This window comes from Ostrea edulis, chromosome 10 (assembly GCF_947568905.1).
Source record: "Ostrea edulis chromosome 10, xbOstEdul1.1, whole genome shotgun sequence".
Classification (NCBI taxonomy): Eukaryota; Metazoa; Mollusca; class Bivalvia; order Ostreida; family Ostreidae; genus Ostrea; species Ostrea edulis.
This window is the reverse complement of record NC_079173.1, coordinates 16,996,798-17,016,841: the sequence shown is the minus strand read 5'-3', so window position 1 is coordinate 17,016,841 and position 20,044 is coordinate 16,996,798. Positions and strand designations below refer to the sequence as shown.

Sequence of the window (20,044 nt, the reverse complement as noted above, 5' to 3'; positions counted from 1 at the left end):
ATGCGACACACCTTCTACCTAAGATGCATTAGTTGACCAATTTTGGTGATTCTAGGTCTAATAGTTTTCAAGTTATGAGCCGGACAAGTTTTTGCCATATATGGCCATATTTTCTTAATGAAAAGTCACAGTGACCTGGTTTTAATGTGCGACACACCTTCTACCCAAGATGTATCTACAGACAAAGTTTGATGATTCTAGGCCTTGTAGTATTTAAGTTACGGGTCGGACACGAAAAAGCTAACAGACGGACGGACGGACATGAACGCCATACCATAATACGTTCCGTCTTAAGACGGGCGTATAAAAACCCATTTTGAGGTTCCTGGCATCCTAAATTACAGGGTTATGGAATTAACAAATTAATCTACACTTAGTTGGTATCAAGATGATTGGATTGAATATAAATTTGACATCTTGAGAAGAAGATTTTCACAGAATGTTCCTCCATATTTCTTTGTGAAACTTTGATTAATTGATTATCATGGTTCCAACCTGGCAAATGGAGTTCATAGTTTGAACAAACTTACAATGATCTTAGTATATAATACAAAACAAGTATATGGATGCTTTCATGCATGTTTTGAGTTTTTTGGTTCAGTGGTTCATGAGAAAATCTTTTTTATCACCCTATCATATTTTCCCTATTGTTTAATTATCTACCCTTGGAAAATAGCACTGTCCTTAATTTGACCAAACTTGAATCCCTTTAAGGAGGTATGCTACACCAGAGAAATTTGATGTAGATGAAAAGTGGAGGATATGTACAACAATATTTTTAAGTTGAAAATTTTCAAATTTACTTTATTTTGTCAATAAATACAGTTTTGGTAGGTAATCTGAAAAAAATTTAAAACCCCTGCTGTACTCAAACCTGCGATCTACAGTTCAGCAGTCGGTGTTCTAACCTACTGAGCTAGGTATTTAAATGGAAAATGAAAAGTCAAATATTGCTGATATCAATTTTTTCATCCATGTTTTTAAAGGAAGTCAGCCATTATGACGATGTAGAGTACTACTTTAAACCCAAGGATGCTCTGTGGCAATGAAAATGACCTAGTTCTTCTTGTCAATGATAAGAAATTGAAAATGTGAAAAGTTTACAGACAGATACAGATGACAAACTTTGATAAAAAAAAATGTGCACTCAAGTTTTTATCCTCTTAAACATGTTTAAAGTGAGCTAAATTATAGCAGGTCCCACACCATATCCCTGTTCATAAAATATTGAATATGAAGATCAAGATTTAATTTGAGCAGCATTGTACATACAGTACATACGTTCCCTTTCAGTGATTTTTTAAAGACCCTTATTAGGCCTGAATATTGGCCCTTTCTCCTCCTAAAAATTACCAATTTTTTCCAATTTAACTTGCACCTTTCCCAATAAGAAAAACGGGCAAAAAACGTATTGATTAAAAAATAAGTTCAATGTGAATAATTTACGTACGACATGACAAAGACATATCAATTTAAGATGATTTAGATAGAACAGTTGAAAATTTTAAGAGCTTAAAGAAAAGAAAGTTAAATACAATGTACATTGTATGTAAAATGACATCCATTTGTGTTTAATAACTTGTGTGATAAAATATATTTAGTTTATTTACAATACTGGTTTTCCCCAATTTGACCTAAATGTTGAAAAATGTCCCCAGTTTTAATAGCCACAAGACCCTTTTGAAAACTGTAGGAAAATCACTGCCTTTCGTCAAAAATAATTTGATGATACCATTGTTTTCCAGGATTAAGTCTGAGGAATTGCTGTCACTTTCATCTTTAAATTGCCTGGACTCCACTTCATCATTCATCACCACAATATCCCCCCGACTACCCCTCTGACTGCCATTTTCCGATATTGTCTTTTCAAAGTTACTCTCCACTCTGTATATTACAGGTTGTGTAGTTCTGCTCTGTGTAGTTCTACTTTCACTTTCATCACACACAGGACTACAAACACTTTTCGATGTTTCTTTAACAGCTTCTGTTCCACTGTGCGTCTCTCCTCTGAGAATTTTCCCCACACCAGAGAGAAGCTTTCCTGCTTGCTCTAAGTACTGATAAACTTGCTTGGTGTCCACGTCAGTAGTGACATCGTTTCCAGAGACCAACTGATTAATTACGCTCGTTACCGATTTCCTCAGCTCCTGCAACTTCTTTATTAAAACTTCATTTTCCGAATCCATTGTTTTCGTTGTTCCGACTTCTTCTGCAATGACAATAATAAATAAATTAAAATTAAAGTAATTTAGTTATTCTAATATACTTTGTGTGTATTTACATTTCCAAAGGTTTTTGCCTTTGATATAGATCTTTACAAATTGCAATGATAACCATTTCCCCATCAAAACATTGCACCATTGTGAACAATACAATCTTGATAGAGAACATCTATTTTAACAGCTGTGAATTTAGACAGAAATGTAGATATAAGAATATATAAGAATGTAGATATATTAAGAAATCAATTTTAATTTTGAAAATACACGAGGGTATGAGCTGCAATGCTTTACACAAGCACACTTTTCATGAAGAGGTAACACACTTCATGAAGTATGCCGATGTGATTAGTAATATTGCAATTCATACCCTCATGTACTTTTATTTCATAAATCACAAGGCATCCATGGGCCACATTGCTCACATGAATGGGCTGAGCAGTAGCCATTCTCATGCAAAATTTGAAACCCCTGTATCCTGGCCGTGGTAAATTTGGGACAGGTCTTATATGATGAGTCTGCTGATGTGTTCCAGACCCAAGTAAAATTAGACCTAGACCGACTAATCTGTTGCTTTTTCTGCATTTCTTAAAACTCACAACTGACAAAATCCAGGTAAACCGGACCACAGAAATATGACATCACACACACCAATACACACAAAGGTCACATGGTACACAAAATTCACAGCTGCAGCTGATAATCGTTTTGTTTCTCTGTTGTTTACACGTGAGCAATTCTACTGGACAATTTCAGAGACAATTCTTAAAATGATTATATTCAAGCTATTATAGCAATTACCTATACTTACCTGTTTTCATGACATGCTAGATTTAGAATCATTAAGATTCACCTGACCGACCAATACACAATTTTCGAGATATCAGCTCTTCTGTCAGGGAGGTACATTCAGTATTTTTTTAAACGCTTGGGTGGGTACAGGGTGTATACCTACATTATAGACTGCTTATGTAGATTACAATAAATGTTATGAAAGCGTGTACTTTGTTTATATTAGCAGGTGGTATCAGGGTTGTCACTAGAAATTATTGAAGACGAGTCCCGGACTCAGGGTTTATAAGCAGCTTGAGTCCCACGAAAATTTGATGAGTCCCATGAATAGCCAAGACTATCTCTTCCTCTAAACACCTATCATCACAACAACACTATTCAATATTAAACAGCATTTTAATCAGATTATCATTGTGGTAAAATAGATTCGTACTAGTAATGTTTGCAGACGATCTGTAAAACCTACCAAAGTTTACAAACTAGGCTACTTTCGATTCCAATAGAAATAGTTACTGGAAGACAAACATTTATATTTAAACATAGATCCCAATTTGTAAAAAAAAAAAATAAAAAATAAGAAATAAATAAATAAGAAATAAAAAAAATGTCATTGGCATATTGCTTTTCACTTTGCATCTCTTTTTAATATTATATTCTAATTCGCACCCAATTGACTGATATTAAACAAGCAAGTTGAATTGGGACACTGAGCTTGGTGGTATCATCTCGGTTCACCGTACAAAAGATTTCAACAAAGGGAAACAACTATATCATAACTCGAAAATTGTGTTGTGGGCAGCTGATAGTAGCTTTGGTTCTCGCTTGTTTAAGCATTGGGCAATAATCTACTAAACAATGTCAGAGACAATTTTTAAATTATTAAATTTAAGCTATTATCGCAATCACCTAGGCTATACTTACCAGTGTCCATGACACACGTTAAATGTAGATTCATTATGATTCACCAGATAGAGCAATTAATGTATAATTGATTATGCTTCTGGTTGCTGGCTGTTGGCAATGCTATCAGGGAATGCATTTGAGTTTGGGATTATATTAGGGTTTTTAATGTCAGGGTTCATACACCTTTTTTGTTCCTATTTTCCAGGATTTTTTTAAAAATTCCATACCCAAAATTATAGACAATTATGCATCATTAATCCATTATTTATCAAATATTCTTATCACATTTATGTATGCCACAAGTTTTTGACACATTTATATAGCTGGCATGTGATACTATGATTTCTAAAGTAGCATATTCTAAGCTTCTCAAGTTCCACATTTATCTAGATAGACTACTGCAACCTATAAAAACAACTTTGTTGTCACCACTTATTCATTGATGGGTACCAAAGAATGCACCACCATCTCAAAATGACTGAAGACACTAAATTTCCATTTCTTTCTTGTTTTAAATATGCAGGTATTAAAACCAGTTGATTTTGTGAACCTCACTTCATGTATAGGTGACCAAAATTTTTAGCTTTCTCCAACAGAGAACCTGGTTAATTATGTTAATGTATTTCTTAATTTTTGATTTTGTGTTATTCATTATGCATAAATGTGATTTTTGTTTTAATAATTGAGCATTCATTAAAATGATATATATAATTTTGTTATCCATTTATTATTATCATCATATGTACAAATTGTACATGAAGACCATTTTGTTTAATGTTCAGAGTTCTTTGTATTTTTCCTGCAAATCATTGTGTATCTCTTTTATGGTTTCCTTCTTTTCTTGAACTGCACGTCTCGTGGCATTTGATTTCGCGATAAATGTGAGTTTTCCTTCTCTTTCTGCATACTCAACAGCTGATATTTCTAAAGTGCTAATGTCCTTTTCAAACCTTTTTTTCTTAACTTTCATTTCTTCTATTTCTTCAATTAGGCTTTTCCTTTTCTTAGAATAAATAGACCTCGTTAATACCTTGTCCTAAGATGCTGGGACTGGTATTACCAGGGACCTATATACTAGTATATAGCTCCCTGGTATTACCTTTTAAAAATTCCAATAAAAACTTAATAAACCCCTAATTATTCAATAGTGATTCTCAAAATAATAAGCCATTCACACCTTGGCTGCCCCAGTCACCATGTAAATTTCCTGGTCTGTTAGGGGATTAGAGACGCTTGACTGATCACGCTTTGATAGATCTAGCATATCAATACAAGTGAATACCCTGTATCAAAGCCAGTGATAAGCAATTAAATGATGTTTATTTAGAAATTGTGCTCAATAAAATTTTCTTCATTTTTCATATTTTGATGATCAAAGAAATAATAATTTCTCAACCATATGCATGTTTAGCATCGTGTGATTGCTTTCCATTTTAAAACTCTATTTACGGACAGCATGTAGGACAAAATTTATCGTATCACAGTTGAAACAGCTTGGATAACGGCTTGGACATAGTTAGGTGAGAAAAGGTAGTGTTCAATTAAAACAATTGCCAGTTATTTTAACATAATAGTTTGAGTGTTGTTAGATTTTGTCCATAAATACGCCGATCAAACTGCCCAGTGCTATCGGCCGATTCGTGCAAGGCATTTAGCTCAGTGAACATTTTAAAATCCCTTGATATCTTTTTTTGATGTGCATGTGATTTTAGTGCCATCATTTAGTGTTATAAATGTGATCTTAATATTAGTGCATTTATTTTTTAAAAAGTGGATTGCGTTTGTTCTCCGTGTTTCTCGTTGGTGAAAAAAGTGTGCAAGTGTTGGATATCACGTGCATTTTGTGTCGTCGTTTTGTTGGGTTTTTTGGGATGGGATTTATTAAATTGTGTTTTGTATCGTGTAGTAGAGATATAACTAAAGAAAAACGATGTTTTTTTTTTTTTTCTTTCTATTAGACGACCTAGCGCAAGAGCGATAACTCTTCAATTACCTGTAGGTCTTCAATACGCAAGTTCCGAGTTACCCAAAAGTTATTTCCCTTTGTCGAACTCTTTCGCATTTTATGACGTATGGTGGGTACACAATGTATACATTATATCGTAGACTGGCATTGTACATAACGATTACATACGATTAATGTAATAAAAGCGTAACTTTTGTTTAATATATCAATCACTGGTATGCATATTCTGGCCATATCAAGCATAATTTGTTTGAATAAGATCTTCAAATTGGCCATTGAATCATTATTCGTTTCCTCTTCTACATGAGTGACGCTTTTATCAAAGAACGATGGCAAGTAACAATATTTGTTTGAGCCATTTTGTTATCCAATACTCATAAACTCACTAAAGTTGCCTTTTCCCTAAGATAGGATAGTCTCAGAAACTCTGGATATCATCTTTTAAGAAATAATACAACGATAGTAATTAGCAAATGTACCCACTGTCATCATATTTTACGTCATAATTTACGGAAGAGTTCGACAAAGGGAAATAACTCTTGGTGAACTCGGAACTTCCGTATTAGGCAGGCCGGAAACTACGTATTAAAAAGGAAACCATGCTAAACATTAACTGGTTCCTTGTTTACAATGGGAAGAAACAGTTTGACCTAGAAAAACAACATCGGGAGACAAATAAAAGATCAATGATTGATGATTTTAACACCTAATAAAAAATAATTTGCCATTTATATAATTTTCCAGGACTATTCAAGGACTTTTGGCAACAATACTGATTTCCATGACTTTTCAAGGCTTTTACTTTTCAAATTAAAATTCCATGACTTAACAAGGATCCAAGGACCTGTACGAACTCTGTAATGTGTTTAGATATCCATTCTATGCATTTTGATGGTGGTGTGCGAGGATGGCGATAGACAAGTTTGGGATTATATTAAGAGTTTTTAATGTGTTTAGACATGCATTCTATACATTTTGATGATGGTGTGCGAGGATGGCGATAGACAAGTTTGGGATTATATTAAGAGTTTTTAATGTGTTTAGACATGCATTCTATACATTTTGATGATGGTGTGCGAGGATGGCGATAGACAAGTTTGGGATTATATTAAGAGTTTTTAATGTGTTTAGACATGCATTCTATACATTTTGATGGTGGTGTGCGAGGGTGGTGATAGGCGAGTTTGGGAATATATTAAGAGTTTTTAATGTGTTTAGACATCCATTCTATACATTTTGATGGTGGTGTGCGCGGAAGGCAATATACCAAGGTGACACTATACAAAGTCAACAAAATTTTTGCATTAGGGTGTATTCAGAAGTAGTAAGTGAATGTTTGCAATTTGTACATGTTGTATGAGAATAAAATGAACAGATATAATTATCAACTTGTGTTACTTCTGAATAAATAAACGCAGAGATTGTCTTCCTTGGTTCAACTTTCACCATGCAGAGCTGAAATTAGCGAGAAATACTAGCAAAATGCGAGTACATTTGAAAAATAGCGAGTAAAGTTCACGGACACTCGAAAATCTTAGCGAGTGGTGACTTACAAACTATGATCGTATCGTATCCGTTTTATACGGTGATGCGCTATTCGCTTTTTTTAAACTTGAATCATACAAACGCTTACATGAACCACCGATTTCAACAACCGTTTCTATCCGGATTTTTCTTTTATGATTTTTTAAGAAACTCGGAGTCAAACAAATGCTTTAGAGGTCGGACATCGCATATCGACATGTGCCACGAGTCCTGTTCACCTATTGGGGTGATTAAATTGAATTCCAAGTATGAGGTTTTTGTTATTCATTTATCTAAAAAAAAAATATCGGAGTCTATGTTTTATCAAGTCTTCCGGTAGTTATTTTTATCAGAATCCTGAGAATGTCCTATCTAAATTTATTGTCACATTGAGGTCGGGTTGTAGTGATGACATGAGTGCATTGCTCACCACGTAGTTGATTATCAAAAAAAGTTCATAGGATTCATGATCGTGCTGCTTATAAAACCACGAGTCCTCTATTCGCTTTAAAAAATCACTAGTGACAACCCTGATGTGGCATGAAATTGGAAGACTGGATCTAGACCTGCGGTAAACAAGTTGTGGATTAGACTGTTAGAGGTGCGATAATCAAGAGACCTAAACATTGCACCATATGACTTACGTAACTTAGTGTCTTGTCCAAAGGATGCCTGTTGACCCACTAGGCTCAGTAATGATAGGGAAAATCATTGATTAAAAAAAATATATAAAAAAGAGCACTGCTTTATTATTTTTAATTTAGCTTGTAGGTTTACATTTTAGCCTGTGGATTTTTTACCCACAGGCTAAAATTAGCCTGTGGTAGAAAAAGTTAATTTCGACCCCTGCCATGGTAGTTTCTTTTTGGCCAAGTATTACAATTTGTGTATTTTTATATCAACTGAAAGCATAATAAATGAAATGGAGACGCTCTATTTATTGGTCGATTAAATTTGCTAAAACTACTCTCGCACATGATGTAATGTTCCGAGTTCCTACTTACCGATAATCGACACAGGTGCTTGGGTCATAATATATGAATACACATCTAACCTTATACATTTACATATGTATAAGGTTAGATAAGATGTGTAGATGTGGACCCAAGCACCTGTGCTAATCGACATCGAAAAGCAAACTAAATTGACCAATTTATGATAAGAGGTTATACTTACATGTGCTATTTATTATTATTTAGCATGAAATCTTGCACTCCTTAGAGGTGCGAACACTCTCACTATTTCGCATAGTTATAAGGACAGTGACAGAAGACATCACATTGAAAAACATTTGGTTTTTGCCGCCATATTGTTTATTGATGAATGAACTCGTACAGAAACTGTTTCGTACTTTTCTCAAGATTTGATGTTACCCTCCTATCCACTTACCCCAGATCCTTCGTTGAAAAATGAAATTAAATATTTGACTCATTTTGCAATTACGTTTTTTTTTTATTCACTTCAAGCACTCAAGGGCGGATCCAGGACTGACAATATTAAGGGAGGGGGGGTCGAAAGGGGGTACGTGCGGGGAATGATCCAATGATCCAAAGATCCCAAAAAATTCAAATGCAAGGCCAGGAAAGATTTTAATTTTTAACACATGGTATTATTTTGGTTGTCGTATAATAACAAATTCGTGGATTGGGTTCAGCTATCCGATAACTCCAGCTAGCTAAGGGGGAAGAGTGCGACATGGGACCCCCCAACCCCCTGTGTCGGTAAGAGTTCGTTAATTTTAGTAATGAAGGAAGGTATTTTCTGTAATCTTGGGGCAGTTCAGGGAAGATAATACAGTATCTATTTTAGAATAGAAAAATTGAGGAATTTTATAAAAACGAAATTATCAAAAACTCATTTGATAAGGTTCCATGTTGATCAACCCCTGATACACGAGCTAAAATACTATGGAATAGACACCAAAACAAGGACCTGGATACAATCATTCCTTAAAAAATAGACAACAACGAGTTATACTAGAAGCTATATATAGAGCTATACATCTCAGAGCAAGCTCTTGTCATTTCTGGTGTACCACAAGGGACAGTTCTAGGGCCCCTATGTTTCTTACCTGTACATGAATGGATCAATACACTTGGCATGATGATAAGGAACATTGATCAATCTCATAATTCTTTTAAAGAATACAAAAATAAGAGTCGGGCGAACAACATTGACCTCTAGACACACCAGAAGTGGAACCAGGTGCCCAGGAGGAATAAGCATTTCCTGTTGACCGGTCACATATTTCTCAAAAACAAGGTCGATTACCAACATTGATTTTTTAATATGTTTTATATCAAAGCTTCATCATGAACATATATCGAAATTAAAAAAATTCAATGGTTAATTTTTTTAGCATCAACCTATCAATCTCTACCTTAAGCGCAAGTGTTGCTTATAAACAGGAAATGTTGCATTGGCATATACCCCATCGATTATAACGCGCTCCAAAAAATATAAAAAAAAAAATATAAAAAAAAAATATAAAAGTATAGCATGAAATAATTAATTTGCTCATTATAGTGACTTCAACAGAATAGCGATAACTTGTCCAGCAATTCTAGTATAACTTTTTTATTTTTGTAGATCTCTTGATATAATTTATGTAAGCAGATCATCTTATTGACCTTTGATTTCATCGTACTCAGATTTTAGAACTTATGTGATTAATTGTCATAGGGGAGGTCACTCTATAGGCAATAAAATATGTTAAATATGTTAAAAGCCAAACCAAAAGCACATCAAATAAGTGAAATTTTACGAAGTTATAAAATCAATGTGTTATAAAACGGTAAGCTACAAAGGTTGCTGTAAGAATTTTATGGATTTTACCCAATAATAGTAACCAAGGGGCATAACCTTTGAAATAAATGGATTCATCTATTACATCGAAAAACAATGATGACTTACACCACCAAGTACTTTCTATCTAGCGACATTCTGACGGGTTTTTCGGGTTATCACGTGAATCACAACGCTGGTATTAATCAAAATGGATTCTACTTTGCATCCAATAAAACTTGCTAAACATTCTGAAATGAAGCATGTGTAAAATGTAGGTGTGTTAGCGTGTGAATATAGTTGTTTACTTTCTACAAGGTTATTTATAAATGCATAAAAGTCAGTATTCGTACAAACAACAAGTTCCTGTTTTGCATAGCTATATTTGTATGGAATTCTTCGCGCTACGGTACGTGTTTATTCGCGAAAACTTTGCGTTATTTTTTTCAACTACGACAATGAGATCAATGGACCTTTGTACATTCGGCCTACTGGCAGCAGGTATTTGAGTAAATTAGATATGAAATTTTCAAAACACTGACTTTAAACGAGAGTTCCCTGTAACATCAACCTATATGTCAGTAGCCTACCTCGATTTTAAAATTGATCATACGCAGAACACACTCGTGCGTATGAAATAAACACCATATACAGGTGATAATAACCACATAAATATGAAAAGTTGACGATGGAGATGCTGAAGTAATTCCGTTTGTCATAAAGTTGAGTCTTATAACGTGGGAAATCTGACTATAGTCCACACGGGAAAGCCTAGTTAATGTGATGGGACTCTTCCCCAAGTGCACGATGACGTTAACGTAGTCATGGACATCGATCGTACATATACAAGATATCACAACTGATTCACTTTTACATTTCTTCAACAGACAATTATGTCTGCATCACAACTTTACTCTGTTCCTTTGAGAGTTTTGAACGTACGTTATTTGAAGAAGCCAATAAGCTAGCCCATACTTGGATTTTCCAACATCAGTATATACTGTCTCGATTCTATGATAATTGAAGTTGCCCACCACGGGTTATGAATGATAACCCTTCCAAACTACGCCATCAATTCGAGTCTGCACGAAGTCTCTTCATCTATTCTATCCGAACTTTTTAATCACAAACTTTACAGAGCCCAGATATAGACTATCTTACACAAAATCCAACAACATGTTCTTGTCCTTTTTTCAACTATGACCGAGACCTGAAGTCACTTATTTAAAAGGTCCCAAATTCAGAGAACCTCGGTCTTTCAATATTGGCAAGAGAACTTCATCTCTATGATGATTTCTCTGGAAGATTATGCCAGACGACGGACTAAATATGAAAAGGAAGAATTTGATATATCTTATCAAAATGGATAAAAAGCCTACATGGCAGGCCCTTTTTTTAACTATTTATTCGGAGAAAAAAATTAAAGAGATATCTCTTTAAAATGAGAGATATCTCTTAATTCTAAGAGATATCTCTCTAAAAACAGATATTTTTCACTTAGAGAGATATCTCTTTTACTCTAAGAGACATCTCTTTCAATTAGAGAGATATTTCCTTCACTTCGAGATAGATATCTCTTTCACTTAAAAAGATATATCTTTTACTCTAGGAGATATCTCTTTTACTTTGTGAGATATATCCCTCACTTAAAGGGATATCTCTTTGACAATTCCTGGAGAGAGATCTCTGAAAGTAGCCAGAAGAGATATGTCTTTAATAGTTGAAAAAGATGGTATCTCTCAAAGAGATATATCTTTCCAATACATGTATTTGTTTTAATTATAGTTTGAATACTTAAAGGAATTCTCCCTAAACCGGACGCCCGCCAAAGCAAATCTTACCATGATGGCTGCAATCCCGGGCGAAGATTTTGCGTTTACCTCATGTGAAATTATTATAGGTAACAAAAAACAAAGACAATAAATTGATTAAAATATGTGAGCTAGACTGGATTTACATTTACAGTTATACCAAATTCTATCAAATTAAAAGTACCGAGGGTTCATCTGATCCCTCGGTACTAATTTGATTTGATAGAATTACAATCAAACCTCATTTAACAAGTTATATTTGTTTAATTTAAATAAGAATTATGTTTCTCCAACCATGCATCTCTTCAATGTTTTCCGCCATTTTTACACTAAAAGTATTTTGATTGGTTGAAATATAAGGTTACGTCATATTAATGGCGATGCAACAGGGAGAAGTCATTATGATCACCGGGGAGATTCTCTTTGAATCTGGGGGAGGTCAACGAGGTATCTCTTTAAGTTAAAGATATATCTCTTATTGAAAATTTTAAAGAGATATCTCTCTAACTTAAAGAGATATCTCTCTAATTTAAAGAGATACCTCTTTTTACATTGATATAGATATATCTCTTTACGCTAGAGAGATATCTCTTTCTCTTTGAGAAATATCTCTCTAGCTTTAAGAGATATCCTTCTATGTTTAGTAAACCAGCAGTGATAAAAGAATTGGATTATATGAGGAATACGGACTGGTTCTATGAGATTGATCATTATCCATCGTCTTCATTTTTCAATCTGACAAAGCTTGTAGCTATATTTAACGACATATTGTCTAAAAATTGTTTGTAAAGTTCAATATCACAACTGTATTTCAAACGAGCTAGGTTCTGATACTACGTTCGGTAATCCTATGTACAGCTTATTCTCCAACTGCTCTCTCAAAAGACGAAATCCATCACACTGCTCTCTCAAAAGACGAAATTCATCAGAGATACGAAATTCATCACACTGCCCTCTCAAAAGACGAAATTCATATCACACTGCTCTTTCAAAAGACGAAATTCATCACACTGCTCTCTCAAAAGACGAAATTCATCAGAGATACGAAATTCATCACACTGCCCTCTCAAAAGACGAAATTCATATCACACTGCTCTTTCAAAAGACGAAAATCGTCAGAGAGACGAAATTCATCACACTGCTCTCTCAAAAGACGAAATTCATCACACTTGCTCTCTCAAAAGACGAATTAATCCTTCAAAACCACGCTTCTATTTCAGACACATTTAATACCCCTGTCACTAGAACGAATAAATATGAGTTACCGTACCTATACTAGATTCCAAAACTTCACAAAAGCCCTTACAAAAGAGATGCATTGCTGGATTTAGTAGGTGTTCTACTAAGCCCATATCTTTGCTCCTCGAGCTCACCAAAACACCAACTGAGGTGAAGGAGAAACTTCAAACGCGATGTGCCACGACATATAGGCGACAAGTGGTATAAATCAAATATGGATTCTAAAATCTATAAGGCACTTTTAGAAAATTTGAATCACAAGACCTCCGAAATCATTAACATCAAACGTACATGTACGATCCTTCGACGCTTTACACAGCAATATGTTGGAATTCCCGTGGGCACGAATTGTGCTCTTTTATTTTTATTGTACATATCCTCCACTTTTCATCCATATCAAAAATCTGTTCTCTATCACACATACAATAAACACACTGTATTATTTTATAGACAACAGATCGGATAATATTATTCTGTCCTTAATATTTGTTATATAATGTGTTTCTACTGAAAAATGGCGATTTTCATGAAAAATTAAATTTCAGCAAAGGGGCGACAACTTCGAGGGGCTGCGATTCTTTAAAGTCCGCACTAACATGCGTATTCTTTTTTATGCTTTAAATGTCTTTCTGATAAAGATGTGTCAGTTAAAATGGTTTATCCAAAAAGTTTGATACTTTTGAAAAAATTCAAACCAGGAGAGAACACCCTTAATATACATGTATGTCCTATATGTGCGGGGGGGGGGGGGGGGTATACTATGGATAAAACGTTACTATCTCGATAGTAGAATCATTTGAAAAGGGAAGGATATCACCCCCTGAACCCCTCCTCTGAATTCGCGCATGGAATTCAGGAGAATATTCTGAATATGATAATTTTACGTGTTCGAATTTGTTCAAACGCTAAATTCATCTCAAAATCGAAACGAATGTGATCAATCTATCTACAGTTGTTATCATTGAAGGTGGCGCCATCTATTTCGCTACTTTGCTCGGCACACCTCTTATTACATGTAATTGTCCGAGGTGAGCCGAGTACGCACTTAGCTAACAGCGAAGTCCGTCACGATACTCGCCAAACTCGGATATTGCTATCTTGTAATATAGGTATGGCTTATATTTTGTTTGAATTTTGTTGTATTTTCTTAATATAATCCTAATTTGTGTCATTGTGATATGCGGTTTATGAAGTTTTTGTTCGCTGGAATTCCTCAAAATTAATTGCTTCCTAATTAAATATGTTTTGAGTGCGAATTTCCTCGGTGAGAAGATTCTGTATCTGGTACGTAGCAGCTACCAAGTCTGGTTTTTGCGCAACGGAAGATAGGTCTCAACTGATCTGGCATGTTCAACAAAGTCGAGCTGATGGTTCTCATCGATTGTTGTTTTCATAACGAAAGAGTGTCTTCTGCTTGTTGAGCGTGCTGGGTCATAACATACGTGATACGAATACACATCTAACCTTATACAGTGTTATACATATGTAAATAATCAACTGTATGACCCAAGCACTTGTGGGTATGACCACAGGGGCATCTTATCCATTTTGTTCTCAGTATTATGCATGTTATGTATAAATCGGGTTGGGAACACTTCCTGTCGTGTGATGTTCTCGTTAAACATGTTAAAACGCGATTATCCTTCTCTAGTGAGAAGGTAAACATTACCATAAAGGGGTGTTTTTGGTGTCTTTATTGAAAATAATGACAAATTTCATGCAATGTTGAATAAGGGCGACACACTCAGCATGACGCGAATTGTCTATAAAATTTACAACACGGTAAAAAAATTTCATATCAATGTTGCTGCGTAAGAGGGAAGGAGGCTGAAATCCAATGCACATCATGAGTGATTTTGTTTTGATTTATATATTTGCAGAGGTATGAGGTATTTTAGCACTTTTTCTTCTTTTCGTGTGAAACATGAAGAGATGTAATCCAAGGGTGTTTTTCTCGGTTGTACAGGATATAAATACTCTCGCTAGAGAGGGATAATTGCGATTTAGCGAGAATATCTCGCTTAGGGGATGTGTTTCCAACCTGTACAGTATTCGAAATTGGTTTTAAACTTGGTATAGACCACATGGTCTATGCCAAAACAAGATGACATAGACCTCTGAATCAAAGAATTGGCATAGACTGCAACATTGAAAAGAAACATCACAAAAAACATTTTCATTTACTTCTAATTTACTTAGAAAGCATACTTTCTTTCCATTTCCATAACAATATCCTTCCTACCTCATAACGTTTATCAGGCATCAACTGACCATGCAGGGTCCTATGAGATAACTTTATTGCTTTAAATCTAGAAAATCGGCATAGACAATATGGTCTATCGCAATTACAATTGGCATAGATCAGTGTCATTTGACATAGACTCAGTCTATGGTTGATTTCGAACACTGCCTGTAAATATTTAATGTTAGATATTTATATACAGTCAAAACTGCCATAGCGACCCACTGTATTAAGCGACTCACTGTCGTATGTGACCATAAAAAGTTCCCCCCCAAGACGTTACTCTATATATTGTACCTGTATTAAACGACCACCTGTCTGACGCGACCAACGACCATGATTTTTACAACCTTTTCGTGTATTTTCACGAAATTTTACCTCTATTTAACGACTGTACATTTTTCGATTACAACGTGATTACTACTTTCGATTTCAGTTGAGCCGACTATTCTGGGAATTATCGCCCCTAACACTTTCGTTTTGATACGCACAGTTTGGCGATGATCTTGTTTAGTCGGCCCTCTGAATAAATTATTATACTTAAGCTGTCAACATTCAGTGTCGTGTGTGGTTAATTAATAAAACCTGAGTTGATGTTTATTTAAGAAAATCAAGGATCAGGGAATCAAGGACAGTGTATTTGAAGGTGTGAATTTCGACAAACTTTAAGAAGTGCCGGGTAGGCTAGATCGGAAATGAAAATCTACCACTTGTTATACCATTATGTTCAACAGAGTAAAAATTTGCCCCATTGTGATATAAATCAGGTAAATATTGTGCTTAGGACTGAAATTTTAAACGGAGTATTCGCAGTTTTTCCTGCATGAGATACTAGAGGTTTCCAGAATAATGACCGGAATTAGCGGCTCACTTCGACATGTTCCGAGTATTTGACACGTCCGAGTTCAAGAAAATTGCCTGCATTAGTTCTAAGCTTAAAGGATTTGCTGTGCATGTACAATTGATATTGTGATTTATTTAATGTTTCTCAAATTGAAAACATTTTTCCAGCATGTATTGTACAAAAGGAGACGCAACACTTCACCATCTGCTTTCTTACCACAAGCATTGCATTTTTTAGTCACACTGTACAAGTAGGCTATACATAAATACTCTTTACAACAAAGTGTTTTTAAGTTTTAGAAAATCTACATGCAGTTCATAAATAATTTTTAAATCTCATGTAGATGTGTAATATGAAATGCATGCAAAGTTTATCATTCTTAAATAGATTAAAAATGTAATTTTTGATGAATAAAAAATTATGATACAACACATCATATTCTAGATTTTTAACAACAGTGTATTATTAATTTTATTTTACAACTATTAAAACCGTACTTGATATTCTTAATGATAAATTCCAAATACATGTAGTCATTTTCTCCATTATACAAATTATTTACGAAATTTTATCCATTAACTGCGGAAAATAGGCAACCTGTATTAAGAGACCACCTGTCATATGTGACCTTTTTTCCATTCTCCGTTGGATGGTCTCTTAATACAGGTTTGACTGTATATATATAGATTGGGAAGAACAAACTGGATAACAAGCCACTGTGGTATGACTAGTAATTTACTGTTGATACAGATATGTTTATCCAATATGTTTTCGGTTTCATACTCTCTATGGGATCTTGTTTTGATTCAACGTTTAGGGTTTCAAAATTTTCACCAACCAATCTGTTGGTAGTGATGGGACCAGCCCCTTAACCACTTTATACATGAGTATTAAATACAAGCTTATATTCTCCACTCTTCTACAGTCTGCGAAATTAGCGGTAGTCCGAACGCCCGCAGCCAGTGATTTTCCTGTCGGACTTGTAAAATCCGCTTGGCAACAAGTCCGACTGGCTTGTAAAAAAAAATTTACCCGTCGGAGTTTTAATTTGACAATTGGAAGTAAATAAATATTACGCGCATGCTCAAGTCATAGAATTAGAATAACTCGCCCCAAGCAAAGTCATTCGTCCCATTAATTACGCATCTTCACTTGGTCTGTTCCGGATTTGTCTTGAAAATTATTCAGATTTCGCATGCGTATAATTTACTTTCGTTTTCAACGACTTTCATTATTTAATGTCAGTCTTTTTTCGGGCAAGTGAAATTGAGTTCGGACATGTGAATTTCCTGAAAATGATTGCCCGAATGGCTTGTGGTTTGCAAATATCTTAATGTTCTAGTGTTTGAATTTTCAGGTTTTTCCTCATGTTGATCTTGTTCAAATATCTGTATATTTCAAATATGAGTTATCTCGGATACCCTGCTTATGTCAGTATAATACCAAATTAAATGTGCATGTTCCATTGTTGAACCTTGTCAAAGATGTCAAACATCAGAAAATCGTACATTTGATTGATAAAATGGTGTATTTATGTATATTTATAGAAAGATTGCTTGATTGATTGAATATTGTTTAACGTCCCTCTCAAGAATATTTCCCTCATATGGAGATGTCATGTCACCATTGCCTTTGAAGGGCTGCAAAATTTAGTGCTGTGCACGGCGCTTATGGCCTCCGAGCAGGGCGGGATCTTTATCGTGCCACAGTGACACCTACTGTGACACAGGACCTCGGTTTTTGTGGTCTCATCTGAAGGACCGTCCCATTTAGTCGCCTCTTACGATTAACAAGGGGTACTGAGGATCTATTCTAACCCGGATCCCCACAGGACTATATGGAAAAAAACCTTCCAGTTTGTGACAGGGGAAATAATGCTGTAACCCTTTTCTGAGTCTTTACTCTGAATACACTAATCCATCTTTGTACCATTTAAACATTTTAAAGCTTTTTATGCAAGTCAGTTTTAGTAAAAATAGATGGTATGCCCTACTTCTATGCCTTATATTTGATCTTTTATCAATCATTCTTGAAACTGTAAGTTAAAAAAAAAAACAAGAAGAAAACACTCAAGAATGTGAAAGACAACTGAGCGGTTTTTCTCAATTACAGATTTATATCTTATAAAACCATCATATAAAACCATATGAAACCCTGCTCTACATTTTATAGATATATTTATCAGATTTATTGACATGCATTATGAGCAGGTGCTTGTACGTACAGTGAACTATATAGATTGTGATAGTCACTACTGATGCTTTATTTAGATACAGTAATCTACCATTATCAGTGACTGCTCTTGTTTATGATGAACATCCACATGTCTGTCCATGTGTTCTCAAAAATTGAATAATAACAAATGCTGACTTCTCAGTATACATTCACATCAATCGGTAAGTTAAGAACTTTTGGTTTTTTTTTTATATCAAATTACTTATTATAGACAAATTGTTTAAACTTTGACACTGTACTTGCACTGAAAGTAAAATGTAAATGGCTTTCTTAATTTATCAGAAACCTCTATCAGTTTAAATGATGTAACTATATTAAAGCTGAGAAATCTTGAAAGAGCCAGGGGCAACAAAGGTGCCATATGTGCCCAATTTATTTTTCATGATTGATTTGAAACAAAATTAGATTTTGAGAACATTTATATGCATTGACATCTAAAGTTTTTTGTCTTCTCACTTGCCTCAAAATTCAGAGAATATGAAAAAATCAATCTAAAGATGGCTGGGGTTAAAAAAGAAACTAACCTTTTAACAGATTGTCTTTATACATGTAAAGGCAACAAACACTGGAATTCATTGTCTGTGGATCAAGATTTCTGGTGTAGGACAGTCTCCACAAAAACTTTTCTGAGCTACTAGCCAATAGGGCTAGTGAATATGACAGCTGTACCAGGAGAATATTACTAGCCCAAAAAATGGATAAATTTTCATGATGCATCATTTTATTCCATTTCAATTTGTCAGAATGGTTATTTTCTTTGGCCTCTCTTGGCACCATGTGTAAGGTCCCTTTCCTCTTCTCGTAGTTCTATAACTTACCATGAGTTTCTTCCCTGTTTTTTCACTTTGTCGTGTTTTCCTTCAAAACATCGAAAGCATTAATTTTGAAGGTCAAAGATATATCCTCGCTGACTAAAATCCTTTTAGACATGTGTTTAGTTTCAAAGTCACCATTAAGTGTCATTTTAGATTTTTACTAGCTCTGACCAGTTTTAGCTAGCCTCGGGCATCAGGCTAGTAAAGTTAGGGCATGAGCTGTATTTATGTTTACATTATTTATATGTTACATTCATGACTCAGCTATATCAACATGGCACTATTTTAAGTTGACGACCTTGAAAAAATTTAAAAGCTTTTGCAAGAAAACTTTTCAGTTCTTTATTTTTTTTTTTTTTTTTTTGCTTGCTCCCTTAAAATTGATTTAGCAGTAATCTATGTCAAAATGCTGAATGCTATTGGCATCCTCTTTAGAAATCTTGGTGTTCTCGCCTCTGCTAAAGGTAGCGTACAAGCGTTTGTTAACAGTCCTTAGAAATATTTCTGAATCATATGTCTCACTCTAGATATTGATTAACTCAGTGTTTACAAACACAATTTAGGGAGCTGGGTTTATGCAAATACATGTATCCTGAAAAAAATGATTTTAATTCTTTTATTTATAGAATATGTTGATGTCTAAAACCAAATAAATCAGTTTAAATGTTAA

General features: G+C 34.6%; 2 protein-coding genes across 10 annotated transcripts in view; one reads left to right on the top strand and one right to left on the bottom strand.

The window, feature by feature from the left end:
* LOC125665171 (bifunctional 3'-5' exonuclease/ATP-dependent helicase WRN-like) overlaps positions 1 to 8,735 on the bottom strand; it is a 48,517-nt gene extending 39,782 nt beyond the window's left edge. For 2 of the 3 annotated variants that reach the window (XM_056152105.1, XM_056152106.1), the window contains exons 1-2: positions 8,581 to 8,734; positions 1,733 to 2,209 (exon numbers count right to left, since the gene is read on the bottom strand). In XM_056152105.1, coding sequence (XP_056008080.1) covers positions 1,733 to 2,186 — 454 coding nt within the window. In that variant the 5' untranslated portion in view covers positions 2,187 to 2,209; positions 8,581 to 8,734. Of the gene's footprint in view, positions 1 to 1,732; positions 2,210 to 8,580 lie in introns of all 3 variants that reach the window. The other variant, XM_056152107.1, reaches the window with a different exon arrangement.
* Positions 8,736 to 14,215: 5,480 nt separating this feature from the next.
* Positions 14,216 to 20,044, top strand: part of LOC125665172 (integral membrane protein GPR155-like) — a 39,199-nt gene continuing 33,370 nt past the window's right edge. For all 7 annotated transcript variants that reach the window (XM_056152109.1, XM_048897784.2, XM_056152108.1 and 4 more), the window contains exon 1: positions 14,216 to 14,347. The gene's annotated coding sequence lies outside the window, so the exon portion shown is untranslated. The remainder of the gene's footprint in view (positions 14,348 to 20,044) is intronic.